Source organism: Kogia breviceps, chromosome 14 (assembly GCF_026419965.1).
Source record: "Kogia breviceps isolate mKogBre1 chromosome 14, mKogBre1 haplotype 1, whole genome shotgun sequence".
In the NCBI taxonomy this organism is placed as follows: domain Eukaryota; kingdom Metazoa; phylum Chordata; class Mammalia; order Artiodactyla; family Physeteridae; genus Kogia; species Kogia breviceps.
The window spans coordinates 12,105,485-12,128,600 of NC_081323.1; the positions used below are offsets into that span (position 1 = coordinate 12,105,485).

Sequence of the window (23,116 nt, forward strand, 5' to 3'; positions counted from 1 at the left end):
CTATAATATGTGATCAGAGAAAAGACAACTGAAAAAAAAAATCCTACCAAATGTTTTTCTGATGGATCTTCCTCCATTCCTACAGGTCTCCATGTCAGCAAACTAAAGGGAATGCAAGAGAAGGAAATCAATCAATGTGAAGGGCAACCCGGAGCTTTAAAATAACCACTGAAAGTAGAAATAAACAGCAGTAATCACATTAACACTTACACATGTGGGATGGTTGTTTTGAAAATATCCAACATACAATTGCATGTTTTGTCCCAGACGTCAGAACTGAATTTCTCTCCATTGGATATTACTAAGTTTTCTAAGCAGTTTGTACCTGATCGAGCCAATTGCTCATTATCTGCAAAATAAAGCATTTATCATTGAACTTCAAATGCTGTTTTGATTCCAACCTGATTGCTGACGCTTCCTATCGTGAGGTAGAGACAATGCAACTGTTTGGGCTTGTTGGCTTCTAATTAATGAAGCACTGCTACGGACGGTAAAATTTTCAGAGTTTAAGTAGGCTATATAGAGGCAGAATTATTTATCATGCTATATTGCTAGGGATGGAAGAAGGTCAACATTTTGCTACTTAATTAACTGGCTCCTTGATCGAGAAATGGTAAAGTAAGACAGAAAATATTAGACCAGTGTTTCTGAAAACTTAGTCATTCAAACATTACATTTCCACTTTTTGCTGTGTACCAACTGTTTTATCAGTTACTTGAAAACTGAGTACTCTTTGAAAAACTTAAGCCTTGTCCTAAGCCAGATTTATCTATGGGATCCAGGTCTAATGTGCTATGTGGGTTCTTTTTCGTAATACATGCTAAAATAAACACACAAGTACTCAAAACAAAAAATGTCCATTGATGGAGCTGTTGATCTTGATTCTCACAGTACAGTTAAAAAACATTTTATTTTAGAAAATTTCAAACATACACGAAAGTAGAAAGAATAGTAATATACAAAGGTACATCTTTTGAGATTTAAAATTTACTATATCCCACCTTAAAAGAAATGCCTTATAAACTGACTTGGTGGAGAGACTGTTTTTATTTTCTAATTAAATTTAAAGAATACACATTTTCATTGTACTCCTTGGCATTACAATTAAATTATACATTGTACTCCTTGGCATTACATCCATGCTTTTATATACTGAAAAAATTAATTTCTCATTAAGGACTGTCAAGAAAAATGATGCCTAACCACATAAAGAGTACCTTGTTTTACACACCACTGCAACTGTGCAAATACATCAGAAAGGAGAACCTCATTCAAAGCTTCATAGAACTGGGTAAACACATCACAAATAGCATAAAGTGCATGATTGCAAGTTGTTGTCATCCACTCAGATTTCTGGAAAAACAATTAAAAGACAATGTTTAAAAGCCATGCTCCCTGCGGTGAGATGGGCATTCTCACATATCATTGGCAAAATGTTCTGAAAAGCAATTCAGCAATAGGTAGCAACTGGCTTAAAATGTTCACATCCACTGATGCGATAACACTACTTCCAATAATGGACCCTGAAGAAGCAAAGATCTGTGGCTGAAGGTTTATGAATAAAGATGTTTACCAACACTGGTATTTATATACTGTAAACACAGACATAAACTAATGCTCAGTAATGTGGCCATTAAATTGAGTACATCCATATGACAGAATATTAAGTCATTCAGTGATACTTCAAAAAAATTTTTATTATGCTAAATATTCACACCTTACACCAAAAATTTAAATACTAAAAATGATGTTAGACATTTTTCCAAAGAAGATATACAAATGGCCAACAGACATGGTGCCCAACATCACTGATTATCAGAGAAATGCAAATCAAAACCACAATGAGATATCGCCTCATGCCTGTTAGAATGGGCATCATCAAAAAGACAAGAGATAAAAAATGCTGGGGAGACTGTGGAGAAAAGGGAACCCTTGTGCACTGTTGGTGGGAATGTAAATTGGTGCAACCACTGTGGAAAACAATATGGAGGTTCCTCAAAAAATTAAAAAGAGAACTACCATACGATCCAGCAAATTCTACTTCTAGGTATATGCCTAAAGGAAACAAAAACACTATGTTGAAGAAATATATGCAACCCACTGTTCGCAGCATCATTATTTACAATAGCTGAGACATGGCAACAACCTAAGTGTCCATCAACAGATGAACGGATATAGAAAATGTGATATATATACACATAATGGAATACTATTCAGCCATAAAAAAGAAAGTCCTGCCATTTGCAATAACATGGATGGAACTTGAGGGCATTACAGTAAGTGAAATAAGTCAAAGACAAATACTGTATGATCTCACTTATATGTGGGATCTAAAAATAAACCCTCAAACCCAAAGAACAAAAAACAAACACCCAAAACCAAACTCAGAAAAAAAGATCAGATTTGTGGTTCGGGATGGGAATAGGGGAACTGGATGAAGGGGTTTAAAAGGTCCAACTTCCAGTAATAAGATAAGTAAGTCCTGGGGATGTAATGTATAACATGATGACTATAGTTAACATTGCTGGATGGTATACCTGAGAGTTGCTAGGAGAGTAGATCCTAAACGTTCTTATCACAAGGAAAAAGAAAAGTTTCTTTTCTCCTTTCTATCTACATGAGACAATGGATGTTAACTGACTGTAGTAATCATTTCACAATACATGTAAATTGAGTCATTTTGCTGTACCCCTCAAACTTATACAGTGCTTTATGCCAATTATCTCAGAAAGCTGAAAATAAAAAAAAATTAAAATGTCATGAAATTACCAAAGGAAATATATAGAGATATTTATAAATTAAGGAAAAGGGAAAGGTTACTAAGCATGATTTCCAAAGTGGAAACTATAAAGTAAAAAACTAATGGATTGGGTTACTTAAAAGCTAAAATTTTCCAAAACAAAAAAGAAACCGAGTGGGCAAAATCATCTGCAATTTATGTAAGGATATGCTATATTATTTTTATACTAAAAAACTCATAAATCAATAGGAAAAAGATGAATAAGTCAATAGATGGGCTAAGGATATGAAAAGGCAATTTGTAAAAGAAGAAATGTAATGATCAGTGACGTGAAGGAAAATAACAGAAGCTCGCTAGCAGTTAAAAAACTTTTAAATGTTTTACTCTTGGTCTACCAAATTGATGATTAAATAAACTAAAATATGAAGAGCTGGAGTGGGTATGGAGAAATAGGAACTCTCCTGCATTGCTGACAGCAGTGTAAACGACTACGTATGTATTTGGTCAACTCAGAAGTATATATCAAAAGCCTCGGGCTTCCCTGGTGGCGCAGTGGTTGGGAGTCCGCCTGCCGATGCGGGGGGCGCGGGTTCGTGCCCCGGTCCGGGAGGATCCCACGTGCCGCGGAGCGACTGAGCCCGTGAGCCGTGGCCACTGGGCCTGCGCGTCCGGAGCCTGTGCTCCACAACGGGGGAGGCCGCGGCAGTGAGGGGCCCGCGTACCACACACACAAAAAAAAGCCTCAGTAACATGTATGCCCCAAACCTGACAGGCCACTTGCCCTAAACAAATAAAGAAATAAGTACAAGTGTAGCTGGAAAAACTGTTTATTTCAGTGCTGTTTAAAGACAGAAAAACGGCAAAGAATTTTCCGTGGACTATGGAACATCCACAACTAGGAATGTTTTGCAGTCCTGAAAAACATTGTAGAAGAAAAGTTACAGCTGTGGAAAAAATACTTATGTATTAAGTTAAAAAGTATGTGAGGTGGGGGCTTCCCTGGTGGCGCAGTGGTTGAGAATCCGCCTGCCAATGCAGGAGACACGGGTTCGTGCCCTGGTCCGGGAAGATCCCACATGCCGCGGAGCAACTAAGCCCGTGAGCCATGGCCGCTAGGCCTGCGCGTCCGGAGCCTGTGCTCCGCAATGGGAGAGGCCACAACAGTGAGAGGCCCGCATACCGCAAAAAAAAAAAAAGTATGTGAGGTGGGATTCCATTTTTGTCAAAAGAAAAAAGGTATAAGATATACAAACACACAAGAACTATCTGACAGGGTAACAGTGGTTACCTGTGGAAGACTGAAACTGTGGGTGTTTAAATTTTTTTCTTTGTTTTCCTGTTTTTTGTTTTATAATGAAGAAAATGTTACTTTAAAGGAAGATTAGAAAACTGTATGTATACTATAACCTCAACCACATCTGAACCATATAGAAGACTGAGGGAAGTTTGCCACAGCATTAAGTCTAATTTCGGAATGGTAAAATTACAAATTTTCTGTATATTCCTAATATTCTTTATTAAGCATATGGTACTTTTATACTAGGGGGAAGGAGGAAACGTTGTTCCTAAAAGAAGGTAAAAATGTTGCACTCCCATCTAAAAATCTTGGGATAGAACATCCTTTCCTGACCCCCTTGTCCCTAGGGGAGAAATAACATAGACTTCTAGATGTATCAAACATTCTTTAAAAAAAAGGCCTAATATTTGCCAACATTATCTCCAGCTGTAACTTCATTAAAAATCCTTTTAATGGATTTTTTTTTTTTTTTTTTTTTTTTTTTTTGTGGTATGCGGGCCTCTCACTGCTGTGGCCTCTCCCGCCGCGGGGCACAGGCTCCGGACGCGCAGGCCCAGCGGCCATGGCTCACGGGCCCAGCCGCTCCGCGGCACGTGGGATCCTCCCGGACCAGGGCACGAACCCGTATCCCCTGCATCGGCAGGCGGACTCCCAACCACTGCGCCACCAGGGAAGCCCCTTTTAATGGATTTTTAAAGGGACGAGAGATGCTCCACATTTTACCAACTGTTCAGAAGTCAATATGAAGCAAATAAGTAAGAGGACCAGTGAGGTGCCTGCGACTCCAATGCCTGAGGGCCAAGGAGGCAGATGGTCGTGATTTATTTCCCCTCACTCTTCCCCGGATGGGGAGAGTTTCTTAGCACTACTCGATACTGGTAGAAGGCCAGGAAGGGTGTTTCCATTTTCAAAACAGACCCCAAACGGCTCAGTATTTAAGACTTCCGTGTGCTGTGGATAACGATGCAACACCAGACACAGACAAAGGCTGGAGGGGCTCTTCTCCCATCTCCCCAGGGCAGCGCTTTAGTCATCACCCACCTCCGACTGCTGCTCGGGGAGTTTCATATTGTCAAAAATCCTGAACACGATTCTGAACAGGTCCTGCCACCAGTGCTTTTCGAAGGTATGGCCATAGCTCTTCATGATCTCAAACATGACCGTGAGCCCTCTGGAGGAAAGAAAGCCAGCATGGAAGAGGGAACGGGTGGCGGAAGAGGACAGCAGAGAACACAGTGGGAGAGCCTGGGGCCGGGGGACGGAAGGAAGGGGCACCACCCTGGGTCACGGTTACCTTGTCCGTACATCTAGCTTGCATCTGTTAATGATGCAGGAGAGCTCAAAGAGGATGGGGAACCAGCCTCGGACCCAGACTCTGTCGCCAGTAGCCACATTCATGTCGTCGCTTGTGTATTCTTGCAGCACCTACAGTGAGAATCACCTCTCAGAGACAGACTAAGCAAGTGAAAGGAAGGAACTGAAACAGAACTACACGAAGATTAAAGCCCTGCACATTTTCCTCTCCTGAAAATACCCATTCAGCAAGGGTCTGATGGGAAATCCTGAGGAGACAGAGACAAGCCTGTTCCAAGGGCACATGAGCAGTTTTCCCTTATGAACCTTCGGAACTTATTGGGCTTTAGAGTAAGTTGAGTGGGACTGACCACAAGAGTCCTGGGGGCAGGAGGTTGTACATTAAGAAAAGCAATAAAGGTCAAATGGTGATAGCAAAATATCCAGGATGATTCAATATCTTAGGTCTTTCTGGAATGTTAGTGTAACACGTATTACATAAAATAATAGCGGCAGCAGCGACTATTTACTAAATGCTTGTTATGGGTCAGGAACTGTGACTGTGCATTACATGGATTAACAATTCTCACAATTCCATGAAGCAGGTAGAAAGAATGGTCCCATTACACAGATGAGTTAACTGAGGAACTAAGAGATTAAGTAAGCTGCCCAAGGTCATGCAGCTGGGAGCTGGCAATCTTTCCACAGCCTAAGTAGGAAGCCCTACTTTCTGCCCTATCTCTGGGATCTTGAGCCCTCTGTTCCTTAACCACTCTTGAAGTAGTATTGTCTGTGGTAATGGAATCTCTTTAACCAACCCTGGTTATTTAACATTAGGCAATTTCTCTCTCTGCTTTGGTTAACTCCCCTGCACAATGGGGATATAATTACCCATCTCGTAGGTCTGATGTGGGATTAAACAAATCTACACACACAAAATGCCTAAAATGTTGCCTGACATGTAGTGAGTACTCAAACATACTCAAACAACAGTGGCTCTCACTATCATCACATCTTAATGAACCAGGGGACCAGACATATCATCTTAGGGGTTTACACTTCTGTAAAGAATGCTTAAGAAGAGATCTATACAGGCCATCAGTTTAGTTGTGTTCATTTCCACCCAATTTCAGTGTTTTGAGACAGCTGAACCAAACAGGACTCTCTATTTTTTAAAGGTTTTTTTTTTTTTTTTGACGTGGACCATTTTTAAAGTCTTTATTGAATTTGTTACAATATTGCTTCCATTTTATGTTTTGGATTTTGGGCCCCGAGGCATGTGGGATCTTAGCTCCCCGACCAGGGACTGAACCTGCACCCCCTGTACGAGAAGGCGAAGTGTCAACCACTGGACTTCCAGGGAAGTCCCAAGCAGGCCTCTTTAGAAAGGTGAGATGTAACAGAAAAACCCTAAACATTTTTGGAAGTAAACAAAAGGTCCTCTTTAAATGTGATTTCTCAACCACATCACAGTGGCATAATGTCATTTCCTAAAAGAGAGGTTCGTTTTCTTTCAAATAGAAATGTCTTGCTTCTTCAGCTTTGCCAAAATTCATAGCTAAACTACTATTATCATCTACAAAAACAATCTGTAGAATACCATATGAAAGTTCAGTGTGAATAAAATAACTTCATACATACAAAATAACATAAAAGGTATAACCCCTGTAACGGCAGCATTCTGAAATAAACACCTAGTTTGGGGAAGCATGCGTTTCTAAAAGAGTACCTGGAAAGGTCTTTGCCAGGAGCAAGGGGTTTTTGCCTACAACTCCTTTCCCCCCTCACAGCCCAAATGAGTGAAGAGAGGAAAACTGTACCCGAGGCCTCTCGGAGACATATTTCCCACAGAAGCGGATAAGCCGGATGGCTTCCATGCTAGTGTCAGGGAAAGCAGCATTGCAGGCAAACTCTGATAAGCACTTCACAGCATCCTGAAAGGAATCGATGGCTGCAGGGAAATGATGCTGGAAAATGGTTGCTGGGGAAACAAAGGCACATTTTTTATAAGCCCAGGATTTAGAAATGGGGATTAAACACACACACACATACATATACCAGGGATGATTACTTTTGTGAAAATCTAAGGAAAGCATGTCAGTGTCTCTGGAAGATAGGGTTTCTTATTAAATTATTCAGGAATGAATGCATTAAGTACAGATTGGGCTAAACTACACTGGTTCCTGAGCTCACACAACGATGTAAAGGCCTAAACAGTCATTGATTCAACAAACATTTGTTGAGTGTTGACTACATGCAAAGCGTGGTTGTGGGCCCTGGGTACACAGACGTAACCAAATTTCCTGCCTTTGCTCCAGTGGGCAAGATGGACAATAATCACCTAAATCTGTAGATATGTAAAATCATCTCAGCTTGGGTAAGTGCTGAGTAAGGGGACAGTAGAAAAGGCTGGTGGTGAGGGAAGGGGGACTCTGTGAAGAGGTCCTTTCTGAGAAGTGGCCCTAAGGAAGTGAGAGAGGACAGCCAAGAGAAAACCAAGTTTCACCAGGATGCCAAGGTGTCCGTTTTAGGATGGAGCTCGCGTAACCATATAAGATATAAACATGGATGTGTGTGGGGGGTTGGCCCAGATGGTCTGCCTGACAGAAGCTGAGCACTGAGCAAAAGCTCTGGCTCCAGTTCTGTGATTCTGAGCATGTCCCTTAATTCCCCAGCCATTTCCACCCTAAGACCACACCTCATGCTACCTCATTGGAGCCTTATAAAGACAAAGTGAGATCAAGAAAGGCAGTGAGCTAAAGGTGACAGGCAATTTAGAAACTGAAGGTTTTCAAAACCCTACAAATACCACCTAAGAGAAGAATACGAGGGGCGAGAGGTTTACAAAAAGTTAAACAACCTCAAAAAATCAAAGCTGACCCACTGCTTTACAACTTCCACCAAAACCAAGACAAGTAAACATCTTGTGACATGATGACAGGCAGGACTGGGGACCTGTGGTCAGTGCAGAGTGGAGGGACACTGCACCAGCTCCGGGCTGGACTGCCAGGTGTCAATTTTCCACCACCTCCCAGCTGCATGACCTCACACAAGTCGTCTTACTTTACTTTTCTGTGCCTGTTTTCCTCTTCAGTAAAATAGGGGGAAATAATGGTATCCACATCAGTGGGTTCAACCAACCCCAGATCGAAAATATTAGGGAAAAAAAACACTGCAGCAAGTTCCAAAAACAAAGCTTGAATTTGTTGTGCACCGGCAACTATCTACATAGCCTTACGTTGTGTTTATGAGTAATCTAGACGTGATTTAAAGTATACAGGAGGATGTGTGTAGATTACATCCATTTCATCTTAGGGACTTGAGCATCTGTGGATTTTGGTACCCGAGGTGTGTCCTGGAACCAGTCTCTCACAGATATGAAGGGATGGCTGTAGTCAGTTCTTGTTACTCATGGTACTTGTGTTCTACAAAGTCGTTGTGAACAATGAATTAGCAAATACTGAACCGTCTCCTAGGGGAAAAAGGGGTTAGGTTCCCGCGAGGCTCTGGTTACAATACTTTCATCAACCTATTAACACACAACCTTGTTTTACATGTGTTTCTGTTTAACTTATTTAATATATTTTATTGATTCATTAACATTACACTCATGGCCAACAGCTCTACAACTCATGCCTGAACGGAGCTAATCTAAAACATGTTCTTTTTCTCCATAAAGTACACCACAGTCTCCCTTAGGAACACCGGCCAGCACTTCAGCACTGGGCTACGGACTGGTTTAAATGGCAAAGTCACCAACTAAGACAAAGATGCCAAAAACGTGGCAGTACGTTTTTACTACAGAAAGGCTACCTGTTTATTTACAGTAAGAGAGCTGAAACACGAAGGCCTTGTTCAACCTCAGCTGGGAACGTGTGTCTTGGGTGACAAGCATTTTGCTGCTCTGTGCATGCACATGTCAGCAAATGACCACAAAAGGGCCAGGAATGTTGGTTTTGAGGTTACATATAAATTTTAGCAAGTAGCTGAACTCACAAACGTGGAACCTGCAAATAATGAGGGTCGACTGTGTTCTCTTCCTAGGGTTGCTGAGCACACGTCAAGAGCCCAGCACACCACCTGGCACGTTAGCACATCACAGTGTAGCTAAACAAGGAAGCCCCTTTTGGGAGTAAAATAGATGGGAAAGCAATGATCACCCTTCTAGACCTGCATGTGGGACATTAGTCAGGAGGGAACAGACTTACTGACGATGTGGCCTGTGGTCTGGAAGGCCAGCTCCACGATGTTCCCGTCATGGTCCGAGGCGGCCTGGTGGAACACGGCGAAGATGTTCTTCCAGCCTGAGCGGATGTTGGCCGCCTGGGAGTTTACCATCTGGGTGATGCAGCGGATCACCATGTCCCGGATGGTTGGAGACCTGAGGAAAGAATGGGGCAGCCCATGTCATCTGTACTTTGGACAGTGGGAAGATAAATGAATACAGCTCATCGCTTAGAAGCAGCACTTTAAAAAAACGTTTTTTAAAGCATGTCGTAATCTACGTTCACTAAAAAAAAAATTAGAGACAACAAAAAGAAAAAATAGTAAGACAGTCAACATGTCAGTTAGTTGCCTACCCAGCAGTCATCTTCCCACCTCCTTAATAAGTCTGATTTCATCTGGGCAGCAACATGCCAGACCTCAGGGAACCGATCATAAATAATATAAGACATGACAATCTTGTCTCATGTGCCAGGACCTCAATCTCCCAGCCTCCCTTGCACCTAGGGGAGCTACATGACCTGTTCTAACTAATCAGATGTAAGAGAAAATCTATGGGTATGGGAGGAGAGGGATTTCTAGGAAGGTTCTGCTTTTGTCTTAAAAGGAATACACTTGGTAGGCTCTGTCCCTTTTCCTCTTGTTCCCATTCTGATGGTGGGCTCTGCTTCTTTTAATTGCTCCCACTGTGAACACGGCATGATGCCTGGAGCTAAAGTCTCTGTCCAGCAATCATGAAACAGTAAGCTCAAGGAAGAAAAGCACCCTGTTTATGGCCAAACAAAGGGACAGAAAGAACCTGGGTGCTTGGTTACAATTTGGGCTATGGAACCAAAGTTGCGACTGCCTGCTTCTGACTTGTTAAGTAAACAATACATAGACTTATGGTTTAAGCCACTGTTGGTCAATTTTTCTGGCCCCAAACATTTAGACTAATATACTCATAATTCTGCCACCCAGAGATAACGATTCCTAAATTCTTAATGCATATCCTCTTAGGTTTTTGGGCAGAGATATTTGTGCATGGCAAACACATACACTTGGATGGGAGCATACATATATAACTTAAGATGAATATTTTAAATTTGATTATTACAAAACAAAACATGAAGACAGAAAAAACGGTCCATTTTCTGAAGCAGCTGCAAGGTTCAACATGCTGTGACCTGGATATTTACAACAGATTAGCACATATGTCTTTCAGACATATATGATTATGGGGTGAACACTATTATCTCACAAATAGCAAGAAGCAAGGCAACACAAACCTAATGCTTCTATTGCACTAGCTTTGAAAGTTATTAGAGTGGTTTTAGGAGGAGAGACTTGGCTTGCAAATTTCATCTGGCTTAGGGTAACATTCATGCTTGTCTGCTGGACTTATACCAACTGATAATAGGAAAGGTTGTTTAGAGAAGGAAAGGAGAAAGTTAAAAGTTAGCTGAAAGTCCACAAAGAAAATTTGCCACCTGCAGATAATGGAGGACTGACTACATACCTAGGTGACTTTAACATGTAATACCAATGAATTAATAGTTTCCTCTCCAGGGAAAAAAAAGCAACTTGTTGGCAAGAACTATACATATTTATTGAAATGTTTTTTGCCTGACTGTTAAAATAAATGATGACAGTGTTTTAGAAAATGTAGGGAAAAACATAAAGAAAAAGATTCTTTTATATGATGCTATGGCATTTCATATGGAGAGATACACTATGTCACAATCTTTATTATTACACTGACTGCCCAATTCTATAACCTGCTCTTTTCACTAAGTGACTAAGCATTTCTCATGTTATAAACTTTTTAATTGAATTTTATAATTTTATTTTTTTATACAGCAGGTTCTTATTAGTTATCCATTTTATACATATTAGTGTATACATGTCAATCCCAATCTCCCAGTTCATCCCACCACCACCCCCACCACCACTTTCCCCCCTTGGTGTCCATACGTTTGTTCTCTACATCTGTGTCTCTATTTCTGCTCTGAAAACCAGTTCATCTGTACCATTTTTCTAGGTTCCACATATATGTGTTAATATACGATATTTTTCTCTTTCTGACTTACTTCACTCTGTATGACAGTCTCTACATCCATCCACATCTCTACAAATGACCCAATTTCGTTCCTTTTTATGGCTGAGTAATATTCCATTGTATATATGTACCACATCTTCTTTATCCATTTGTCTGTCAATGGGCATTGAGGTTGCTTCCATGACCTGGCTATTGTAAACAGTGCTGCAATGAACATTAGGGTGCATGTGTCTTTTTGAATTATGGTTTTCTCTGGGTATATTGCCCAGTAGTGGGATTGCTGGGTCATATGGTAATTCTATTTTTAGTTTTTTAAGGAAACTCCATACTGTTCTCCATAGTGTATCAATTTATATTCCCAACAGTGCAAGAGGGTTCCCTTTTCTCCACACCCTCTCCAGCATTTGCTGTTTGCAGATTTTCTAATGATGCCCATTCTAACTGGTATGAGGTGTACCTCATTGTAGTTTTGATTTGCATTTCTCTAATAATTAGCGATGTTGAGCAGCTTTTCATGTGCTTCTTGGCCATCTGTATGTCTTCTTTGGAGAAATGTCTATTTAGGTCTTCTGCCCATTTTTGGATTGGGTTGCTTGTTTTTAATATTGAGCTGCATGAGCTGTTTATATATTTTGGAGATTAATCCTTTGTCCCTTGATTCATTTGCAAATATTTTCTCCCATTCTGAGGTCTGTCTTTTCATCTTCCTTGTAGTTTCCTTTGCTTTGCAAAACCTTTTAAATTTCATTAGGTCCCACTTGTTTACTTTTCTTTTTATTTCCATTACTCTAGGAGGTGGATCAAAAAAGACCTTGCTGTGATTTATGTCAAACAGTGTTCTTCCTATGTTTTCCTCTACGAGTTTTTTTTTTTTTAATTAATTTATTTTTTTTATGATTGCAAGGCAAGTTTAATAACAAAGCGTAGCCGTATATATCCCCCTAAAGCAGGGAATTTGCTTAGTCACGCCTTATCGGCATCAGCTGGTTGATTGGCTTCTCGGCTTAGTCACGCCTTATCGGCATCAGCTGGTTGATTGGCTTCTCGGCTTCTCCCTCAAAGGCACCAATTTCCCCTCCAGGGTTGCTTTTCCTAGCTTTAGGACACAACCAGGGACTCCCAGTAACTGAGCAGGTCCCTGGAGCGATTTGGCCAAAGGCCATCTCCTTTTTTACGTTCATACCATAAAGTCCAGGATGCATACCAAGGAGAGTACAATCGGGCCCTGAGGCTTATGAGGGTCTTAATGGCGCCTTCCTCAGAGGGCAATGCTCACCACATTTCCCCCTCTTTTATTTTTAAAAGCTTGATAATGGAATTTCAACCCATACACCTCCTGACGAAGAGCAGCGAGACGAGACGGCCAACAATAAAGCGTAATAAACAAGGTAAGGCAATTAACATCAACAATACACATGACCCCACGGTAATCAATCCTGTGAGTCCATTTTGAAACCAATGCATTGGGTTTAACCATTGAAGCTGATCCAAGAGTCCTTGAATTAATTGTTGGGGCCCGTCTTCTTGTAGATGAGCTTCTTGAATTGCTTGTATTTCCGTATTAAGTTTTTGTATGTCCAAACTAATGTGTCCATCAGTCCATACACTTACAAAGTGCAGTTTTACTTTGTTCCAATCCCAGTCAGTTTCATTATAAGCGTGTTGAGTCACACAAATCCAAGTATATTTAACATGGCAAATCAAACGCATTTTCAATTTTAAAGCCATAATGTGGTCTCCTAAACCTATGAGAGCATTTTTTAACTCATCAACCTCAGTTTTTAGTTGAGTATCAATATGACTTTGTCATGCTAATGCAATACTGGTATTTTTAGACAACTGATTAACATAATATGCTTGTTGTACAGTTTTACCTTAATGCTAAACCGGCGGTAGCGGCTATGGCTGTTAAAGCGGCTAAGGCTAATATGCTACATATTAATATTCCAATGAATCATTTAGGTCTTTTTAAAACTTCAGATAATTCTTGCCAAGCTTGCATACTAGTACTATGATACCATGGTTCAGAAATATTTACAGGCAGCATTACATAGGAAGGTTGTTTTAACATCATAACAGAAAAAGTTCCTTTCATAGGCAGAATGCAAGTACTAAAAATACAATGCTGACAAGTTATATTATATCCTAAGGAACCAGAAGTAAACTCAATCTGTAAATCTCCTATTAGCAAGGCATATGAGGGTGTAACACAAGTAATAACCGGTTGATAAGAATAAGACAATGCAAACTTCCCAAAATCCCAATGCTTATAAAAAGCCAAACTATTATCAGTAACAGAAACTGAGGAAATTAAAATGGTACCATTATTATAATTTAAGGTGCACCAGATTTGAGAATTCAAAATCAGATTGGGGAAAATCAGAAGGAAAAAAGGAGGGAAACTTCAAACTTGTAACAGCTTTAACTACCTTTAAACTAAGGCCGGCCAGTAAAGTCCCTTGTCCTCCTACATATACTTCAACACAAAAATAGTATCTTTGACTTTGCAGCTTCTATTAGAGCTCCACTTTCAGCTTTATGATTAGACCCATCTTTGTTGCTGTAATTACCAGTCTCATTCTTTCCATTTTTGTTATTGTTGCCCTGGGAAATCATTTTTTCTAGAACAGCAAGAAGATGTAAAGCTTTCTCAGCTTGGTAGGTTAATATATACAGGTCTACGATCAAAAAACACACTGCTTGGGCAAATTTTTCTTCAAAAGGTTCTATGAACTGATAAAGTTTTTCACCAACGGATATGGCTTCTGTATACTGTCGGACATGATACAGGATGACTGCTTGATTGTAATACAACATACTGTTTTCAAGATCATCTAGTCCATCCATTTCTTCAACAGCCGAGTGCACCCGATTCTTCAATTGGTTAAGTGTCTGTCTTAAACTATCTGTTGTTGTCTGGTTACTTTTGAAAAACTCAGCTACTGCCGTATTCAAAATTATTTTATAATCGTCTTTGTTTATATCTTGTAGGCAAGCAAGATGTTGCAGACAGACATCATAATTTCCAGCTGTGAAAGCCTGGAAAGCACTGGTGGACAACTCCTTCTCTTGATCAGTGATCTCAGGTCGGTTCTTGGATACTTTTTGTCCCATATTTTTTTACTTCTGACTATTGCCCCGAGTTACTATCAACTTTACTATGTGGCCACACTTTCACTCGTAACTCCGGGGGTTCACCTACCGAGATTCAGATGTCCCTCTCGTCAGGTCCCTGTTCGGGCGCCATTTGCCGCCAGCCGCGGCGGGTCCTCAAAGTGTAGCAACGATCGACGAGAGGGGGTAGGGAACTGAACGCACCAAGTTATGGGATCAGAAGGGCACAAGCAACTGATGATTGCAAGGCCCCTCTACGAGTTTTATAGTGTTGGGTCTTACATTTAGGTCTCTAATCCACTTTGAGTTTATTTTTGTGTATGGTGTTAGGAAGTATTCTAATTTCATTCTTTTACATGTAGATGTCAAGTTTTCCCAGCACCACTTATTGAAGAGACTGTCTTCTCTCCACTGTATATCCTTGCCTCCTGTGTCATAGATTAGTTGACCATAGGTGTGTGTGTTTATCTCTGGGCTTTCTATCCTGTTCCACTGATCTATATTTCTGTTTTTGTGCCAGTACCATATTGTCTTGATTGCTGTAGCTTTGCAGTATAGTCTGAAGTCGGGGAGTCTGATTCCTCCAGCTCCCTTTTTCTCCCTCAGGACTGCTTTGGCTATTCGGGATCTTTTGTGTCTCCATGCAAATTTTAAGATCTTTTGTTATAGTTCTGTAAAAAATGCCACAGGTAACTTGATAGGGATTGCATTGAATCTGCAGATTGCTTTGGGTAGTACAGTCATTTTCACAATATTGATTCTTCCAATCCAAGAGCATGGTATATCTCTCCATCTGTTAGTATCATTTTAAATTTCTTTCATCATTATCTTATAGTTTTCTTCATACAGGTCTTTTGTCTCCCTAGGTAGGTTTATTCCTATGTGTTTTATTCTTTTTGTTGCAATGGTAAATGGGAGCGTTTCCCTAATTTCTCTTTCAGATTTTTCATCATTAGTGTATAGGAATGCAAGAGATTTCTGTGCATTAAATTTGTATCCTGCAACTTTACCAAATTCATTGATTAGCTCTAGTAGTTTTCTGGTGGCATCTTTAGGATACTCTATGTATAGTATCATGTCATCTGCAAACAGTGACAGTTTTACTTCTTTTCCAATCTGTATCCTTTTTATTTCTTTTTCTTCTCTGATTGCCGTGGCTAGAACTTCCAAAACTATGTTGAATAACAGTGGCAAGAGTGGACATCCTTGTCTTGCTCCTGATCTTAGAGGAAATAGTTTGTTTTTCACCATTGAGAATGATGTTTGCTGTGGGTTTGTTGTATATGGCCTTTATTATGTTGAGGAAGGTTCCCTCTATGCCCACTTTCTGGAGAGTTATCATAAATGGGTGTTGAATTTTGTCCAAAGCTTTTTCTGCATCTATTGAGATGATCATATGGTTTTTCTTCTTCAATTTGTTAACGTGGTGTATCACACTGATTGATTTGTGTACATTGAAGAATCCTTGCATCCCTGGGATAAATCCCACTGGGTCATGGTGTATGATACTTTTAATGTGTTGTTGGATTCTGTTTCCTAGTATTTTGTTGAGGATTTTTGCATCTATATTCATCAGTGATATTGGTCTGTAATCTTCTTTTTTTTTGTAGTATCTTTGGTTTTGGTATCAGGGTGATGGTGGCCTCACAGAATGAGTTTGGGAGTGTTCCTTCCTCTGCAATTTTTTGGAAGAGTTTGAGAAGGATGGGTGTTAGCTCTTCTCTAAATGTTTGATAGAATTCACCTGTGAAGCCATCTGATCCTGGACTTTTGTTTGTTGGAAGACTTTTAATCACAGTTTCAATTTCATTACTTGTGATTGGTCTGTTCATATTTTCTATTTCTTCCTGGTTCAGTCTTGGAAGGTTATACCTTTCTAAGAATTTGTCCATTTCTTTCAGGTGGTCCATTTTATTGGCATAGACTTGCTTATAGTAGTCTCTTACGATGCTCTGTATTTCTGCGTTGTCTGTTGTAACTTCTCCTTTTTCATTTCTAATTTTATTGATTTGAGTCCTCTCCTTCTTTTTCTTGATGAGTCTGGCTAATGGTTTATCAATTTTGCTTATCTTCTCAAAGAATCAGCTTTTAGTTTTATTGATCTTTGTTAATGTTTTGTTTCTATTTCATTTATTTCTGCTCTTATCTTTATGATTTCTTTCCTTCTACTAACTTTGGGTTTTGTCTGTTCTTCTTTTTCTAGTTCCTTTAGGTGTAAGGTTAGATTGTTTGAGATTTTTCTTGTTTCTTGAGGTAGGCTTGTATAGCTATAAACTTCCCTCTTAGAACTGCTTTTGCTGCATCCCATAGGTTTTGGATCATTGTGTTTTCATTGCAATTTGTCTCTACGTATTTTCTGATTTCCTCTTTGATTTCTTCAGTGATCTCTTGGTTATTTAGTAACGTATTGTTTAGCCTCAATGTGTTTGTGTTTTTTACTTTTTTTTTCCCCTGTAACTGACTTCTAATCTCATAGCATTGTGGTCAGAAAAGATGCTTGATGTGATTTCAATTTTCTTAAATTTAGTGAGGCTTGATTTGTGACCCAAGATGTGACCTATCCTGGAGAATGTTCCGTGAGCACCTGGAAGAATGTGTAACCTGCTGTTTCTGGATGGAATGTCCTATAAATATCAATTAAATCTATCTGGTCTATTGTGTCATTTAAAGCTTGTGTTTCCTTATTAATTTTCTGTTTGGATGATCTGTCCATTGGTGCAAGCGAGGTGTTAAAAGTCCCCCACTATTATTGGGTTACCGTTGATTTTCTCTTTTAGATGTTAGCAGTTGCCTTATGTATTGAGGTGCTCCTAGGTTGGGTGCATATATATTTATAATTGTTATATCTTCTTCTTGGATTGATCCCTTGATCATTATGTAGTGTCCTTCCTTGTCTCTTGTAACATTCTTTATTTTAAAGTCTATTTTATCTTATGTGAGTATTGCTACTCCAGCTTTCTTCTGATTTCCATTTGCATGGGATATCTTTTTCCATACCCTCACTTTCAGTCTGTATGTGTCCCTAGGTCTGAAGTGGGTCTCCTGTAGACAGCATATGTATGGGTCTTATTTTTGTATCCATTCAGCAAGCCCATGTCTTTTGGTTGGAGTACTTAATCTATTCACATTTAAGGTAATTATCAATATGTATGTTCCTATGACCATTTTCTTAATTGTTTTGGGTTTGTTTTTGTATCCATTCAGCAAGCCTGTGTCTTTTGGGTGGAGCACTTAATCCATTCACGTTTAAGGTAATTATCAATATGTATGTTCCTATGACCATTTTCTTAATTGTTTCGGGTTTGTTTTTGTAGGTCCTTTTCTTCTCTTGTGTTTCCCACTTAGAGAAGTTCCTTTAGCATTTGTTGTAGAGCTGGTTTGGTGGTGCTGAATTCTCTTAGCTTTTGCTTGTCTATAAATCTTTTGATTTCTCCATCAAAACTGAATGAGATCCTTGCTGGGTAGAGTAATCTTGGTTGTAGGTTCTTCCCTTTCATCACTTTAAGTATATCATGCCACTCCCTTCTGGCTTGTAGAGTTTCTGCTGAGAAATCAGCTGTTAACCTTATGGGAGCTCCCGTGTATGTTATTTGTCATTTTTCCCTTGCTGCTTTCAGTAATTTTTCTTTGTCTCTAATTTTTGCCATTTTGAATATTACGTGTCTCGGTGTGTTTCTCCTTGGGTTTATCCTGTATGGGACTCGCTGAGCTTCCTGGACTTGGGTGGCTATTTCCTTTCCCATGTTAGGGAAGTTTTCGACTATAATCTCTTTAAATATTTTCTCAGTTCCTTTCTCTCTCTCTTCTCCTTCTGGGACCCCTATAATGTGAATGTTGTTGCATTTAATGTTGTCCCAGAGGCTCTTAGGCTGTCTTCATTTCTTTTCATTCTTTTTTCTTTATTCTCTTCCACAGCAGTGAATTCCACCATTCTGTCTTCCAGGTCACTTACCCGTTCTTCTGCCTCAGTTATTCTGCTACTGATTCCTTCTAGTGTATTTTTCATTCGTCATTGTACTGTTCATCTCTGTTTGTTCTTTAATTCTTCTAGGTCTTTGTTAAACATTTCTTGCCATCTTCTCTATCTTTGCCTCCATTCTTTTCCCGAGGTCCTGGATCACCTTCACTATCATTATTCTGAATTATTTTCCTGGAAGGTTGCCTATCTCCACTTCATTTAGTTGTTTTTCTGGGGTTTTATCTTGTTCCTGCATCTGGTAGATAGCCCTCTGCCTTTTCATCTTGTCTATCTTTCTGTGAATGTGGTTTTTGTTCCACAGGCTGCAGGTTTGTAGTTCTTCTTGTTTCTGCTGTCTGCCCTCTGGTGGATGAGGCTATCTAAGAGACTTGTGCAAGTTTCCTGATGGGAGGGACTGGTGGTGGGTAGAGCTGGCTGTTGCTCTGGTGGGCAGAGCTCAGTAAAACTTTAATCCACTTGTCTGCTGATGGGTGGGGCTGGGTTCCCTCCCTGTTGGTTGTTTGGCCTGAGGAGACCCAACACTGAAGCCTACCTGGGCTCTTTGCTGGGGCTAATGGCAGACTCTGGGAGGGCTCACGCCCAGGAGTACTTCCCAGATCTTCTGCTGCCAGTGTCCTTGTCCTCATGGTGAGACACAGCCACCCCCTGCCTCTGCAGGAGACCCTCCAACACTAGCAGGTAGGTCTGGTTCAGTCACCTATGGGGTCACTGCTCCTTCCCCTGGGTCCTGATGCGCACACTACTTTGTGTGTGCCCCCCAAGAGTGGAGTCTCTAGTCCTGCAATCCAATCCCGCTAGCCTTCAAGGTCTGATTCTCTAGGAATTCCTCCTCCTGCTGCCGGACCCCCAGGTTGGAAAGCCTGACGTGGGGCTCAGAACCTTCACTCCAGTGGGTGGACTTCTGTGGTATAAGTGTTCTCCAGTTTGTGAGTCACCCACGCAGCAGTTATGGGATTTGATTTTATTGTGACAGCGCGCCTCCTACCATCTCATTGCGGCTTCTCCTTTGTCTTTGGATGTGGGGTGTCTTTTTTGGTGAGTTCCAGCGTCTTCCTGTCGATGACCGTTCAGCAGTTAGTTGTGATTCCGGTGCTCTCGCAAGAGGGAGTGAGAGCACGTCCTTCTACTCCGCCACCTTGAACCAATCTGGGTCACACAGTTCTTGACCCTGTGTGAGGCTGCTTTGGCAGTGGCTCTTTCACTGAACTCCCTCAGCACCCAGACCCCCGGTAAGGATGCATGACATACTTCTACTAGCTGCAGCTGTATGATCTGTCCTTCTGGGAAAGGTTACACACAGATCTTAGTGTGATTTACTTAGAGACAATAGGTGTGAATCAAAGTCCGCTCATTTTATTTCCTTCCGCCAAACAAGAGAAGAAAAAAACGAATCGTGTGGTTAGTGTTAAGAGACCTTTTTAGACCCCTAGCAGGGATTTGACTAAGGGTCTTCCAGAATAATGCACATACCTGTTTTTCTTCATGATATGCTCAAAGGGCCTCAGAAAATCTTTCTGGAAACGGAAGTTGGCTAATTCTCCCTTCTCAAGAAACTTCATGGAGAGCTGCCTTAATGAGTCAACAGCAAAGATAGCCACATCCTCATTGGGGTTACAGCCAACCTGAGCAGGAACAGGAGGTGAGGTGAAACAGGCACAGTGGAACAACTGTGGATATGGGGTTCTGAACCTCAAACATGGACAGCCTGCCTTCAAAACAAATGCTCTGGGAAAACACACCTCAGGAGGAAGAAAAAGGTATTTCTTTGCATGAGCTGGACAGTTTTAAGTTTAATGATGAAACATATTTATTTAAACATGCTTTCAAAATATGCTCACTTTGTCTCTTTGTGTCACATTTTCAAAATTCTTGCGGTATTTCAAACTCTTTCATTATTATTATATCTGCTATGGTGATCTGTGATCAGTGTTCTTTGATGTTACTATTTGCAAAAAGATTACAACCTACTGAAGGCTCAGGTGATGGTTCACGTTTTTTAGCAATAAACTATTTTAAAATTAAGGTATGTACATTTTGTTTGGTTGTTGCACACTTAATAGACTATAGTATGGTGTAAACATAACTTTTTATGCACTGGAAAACCAAAAGATTCGTGTGACTTGCTTTACTGCAATATTTGCTTTATTGCTTTGGTCTGGAACTGAACCCGCCATACCTCTGATGTCGGCCTGTATAGTGAATGGATTAAAAATAATTAGCTTTGGGGAGGGTCTGGTTGAGGGGTGCTGATGGTCAAAGGTGCTTTTAGCTGTAATTTTTTTTAAGTGTTCGTGTAATGTTGATGTAATTAGAGACTAATAAGAATATTATTCCCCGGCTAAAAATCCCTGGCTGCTTCAGGAATACACACCACACTTACTATGCAGCTTTGCACACCCCGGGACATATTTGGGCCCTAGTTTAGAAGAAGAGAAACATGTGACTGTCCCAATGACTGTCCTAGAATCCTGAGAGCTCTACTCGGCCATTTACTTCTTCAAACCCACAGGATTTTCATGTGCTCTGGCTCCCAGGGGGAAGTGGAACATCCTTCTGAGGTAGTGGAAAGAATGATGAGCCCCAGGGTGAGCAACTGAGTTTTCCACAACTTTGTGCTTAACAGCACTGATGAGACGGAATGGACATTTGTAATGAGGTTGACAACCACGATATGTCTAATTACTACCCGCAAGCCTAGATCCGAAGCTTGTCATAAGCTTGGACAAGAATATAAGTCATGGCAATGGTTCACATTTTTTCTCTCAAACAAGTTCACATCAGTGATGTCCACTAAGAATTTATTTACCCACAATAGTGGGAAAGATGGTTGCTGAGCTGACTGATTACTTTACACGACAGTGTTACCACTCACTCAACAAACAGTTGCTCTGGGGCATCTGCAGGCTCTCATGGCCACCTCCTCACTGAGGGTTCAGAAAGGTCACCTCCGGAGAGGCCTGACACACTGCACTGCCTGACCCTTTACCAACAGTTATTTCATCATAAAATCCAAGTGAGCTCCAGGAGGGCAGGGACCTCATCTGTCTACTTCCTGGTACAAGGCACTCAGACAGCTTGTTAAATAGATGGTGTGCTGAGAGTTACCTTACTTAGAGCTGATAAGGAAGCAAAGTAAACAAAGAACTCTGATTAGCTGATGGACCAAGTTAGAAGCAAGACTACATGTGACAATGCCTCATTTCAGTGGGGTTCCCCAGCTGCCCAGAAAAGCCAACAGTACCCAACTCTTCCCAGTTCACATTTAGTGACATCACACTGCTAACCTTCCATCAATCATGGGGCAGTGTTTACACCATAGAAATCAGCAGATGCTACAAATCATTTACCAGTGCTCTACTGCTTGTTCTATATCCCAAGAAGATTACTTCTTCTGATTTTCTCCTATTCAATGTAGAGAGGGCAATTCTCTTTTGGATAAACTGTCTTTTATTAACACCATTTTTAAGCATCTCTATTACAACTCTTTATCCCCAGGCCTGAGAAAATTTTTTTGAAATCACGTAATGTGTTTTGGTAGCAAACAGTGTTGTTAAGCTGTTAGTTTTCCCCTAAAAAGCAAATGACATTAGATACAGACATTCATATACATAAAATATATTCTGATTTCATTTGTTCAATTTACATGTGCATGTGCCTATGTGTATATAATGAAACCTCGAGTGGAGAAAAATCTGGTTTTCTCTCCATAGTTTTCAGTTTTAGAACACAGAAGTCTCTGCTTGTTTCTGACTTAAATAAATGTTAGTTTCCTCAACAAAGGTTTTAGAAGAGTGGTGGCAAAGGAAGCCAGAATACAAGAAGTAGTGACATTTAGAGTGAAACTATTGATATAAAGAACATAACTTAATCTTTGGTCATTCAGAAGGTGCTTCAGGATTTCACAATGTTTTCAAACACCAATGTCTGTCCAGTGATTATAATGATTTTTGTGGTGTGAGCCTACCTCCTAAATATGGGATATTAAAGTATTTTAGATATGAATGGATTTTTAATTCATTCTCCATGAGCTCTATCAATATGTAGGTATGCTACAAGCTGTTCTCCACTCCACAGGGAATGTGAATTATACGCACCTACACACTCAATCATTTCTGTTTTGAAGTTAGTTGCCTGCCTTTTTTTTTGGACATTGATGGAGTGGGGTTTTTGAATTTGAAGAGTTACCTTATTGAAGTGATCTCCAATCACATGCCATATTCGGGACCACTGTAGTCGGATCCGATTCATGTTGTAGTAAGATATCTCCACAATCTTCTGCAAGCTGAACATGCGGGGATGGTGGGGGGAAGCCAGCTCATCCATGGACACGGCACACAGCCAGCGGACAAAGTCAACTACAGGCCAGACCCAACAATACACGCGAGGCCTCATTAGTAATGGTCAGACAGTTATGATAGGAGGCTTCTGTAG

General features: G+C 40.5%; 1 protein-coding gene across 2 annotated transcripts in view; it reads right to left on the minus strand.

Annotated features, from left to right (window-relative positions):
• ARFGEF2 (ADP ribosylation factor guanine nucleotide exchange factor 2) overlaps window positions 1-23,116 on the minus strand; it is a 104,063-nt gene that overhangs the window by 16,299 nt on the left and 64,648 nt on the right. For both annotated transcript variants that reach the window (XM_059036022.2, XM_059036021.2), the window contains 9 exons: window positions 22,871-23,040; window positions 20,156-20,307; window positions 9,539-9,711; window positions 7,151-7,311; window positions 5,332-5,462; window positions 5,079-5,208; window positions 1,218-1,353; window positions 211-349; window positions 48-102 (listed from right to left, as the gene is read on the minus strand). In XM_059036022.2, the coding sequence (XP_058892005.1) occupies window positions 48-102; window positions 211-349; window positions 1,218-1,353; window positions 5,079-5,208; window positions 5,332-5,462; window positions 7,151-7,311; window positions 9,539-9,711; window positions 20,156-20,307; window positions 22,871-23,040 (1,247 nt within the window). The remainder of the gene's footprint in view (window positions 1-47; window positions 103-210; window positions 350-1,217; window positions 1,354-5,078; window positions 5,209-5,331; window positions 5,463-7,150; window positions 7,312-9,538; window positions 9,712-20,155; window positions 20,308-22,870; window positions 23,041-23,116) is intronic.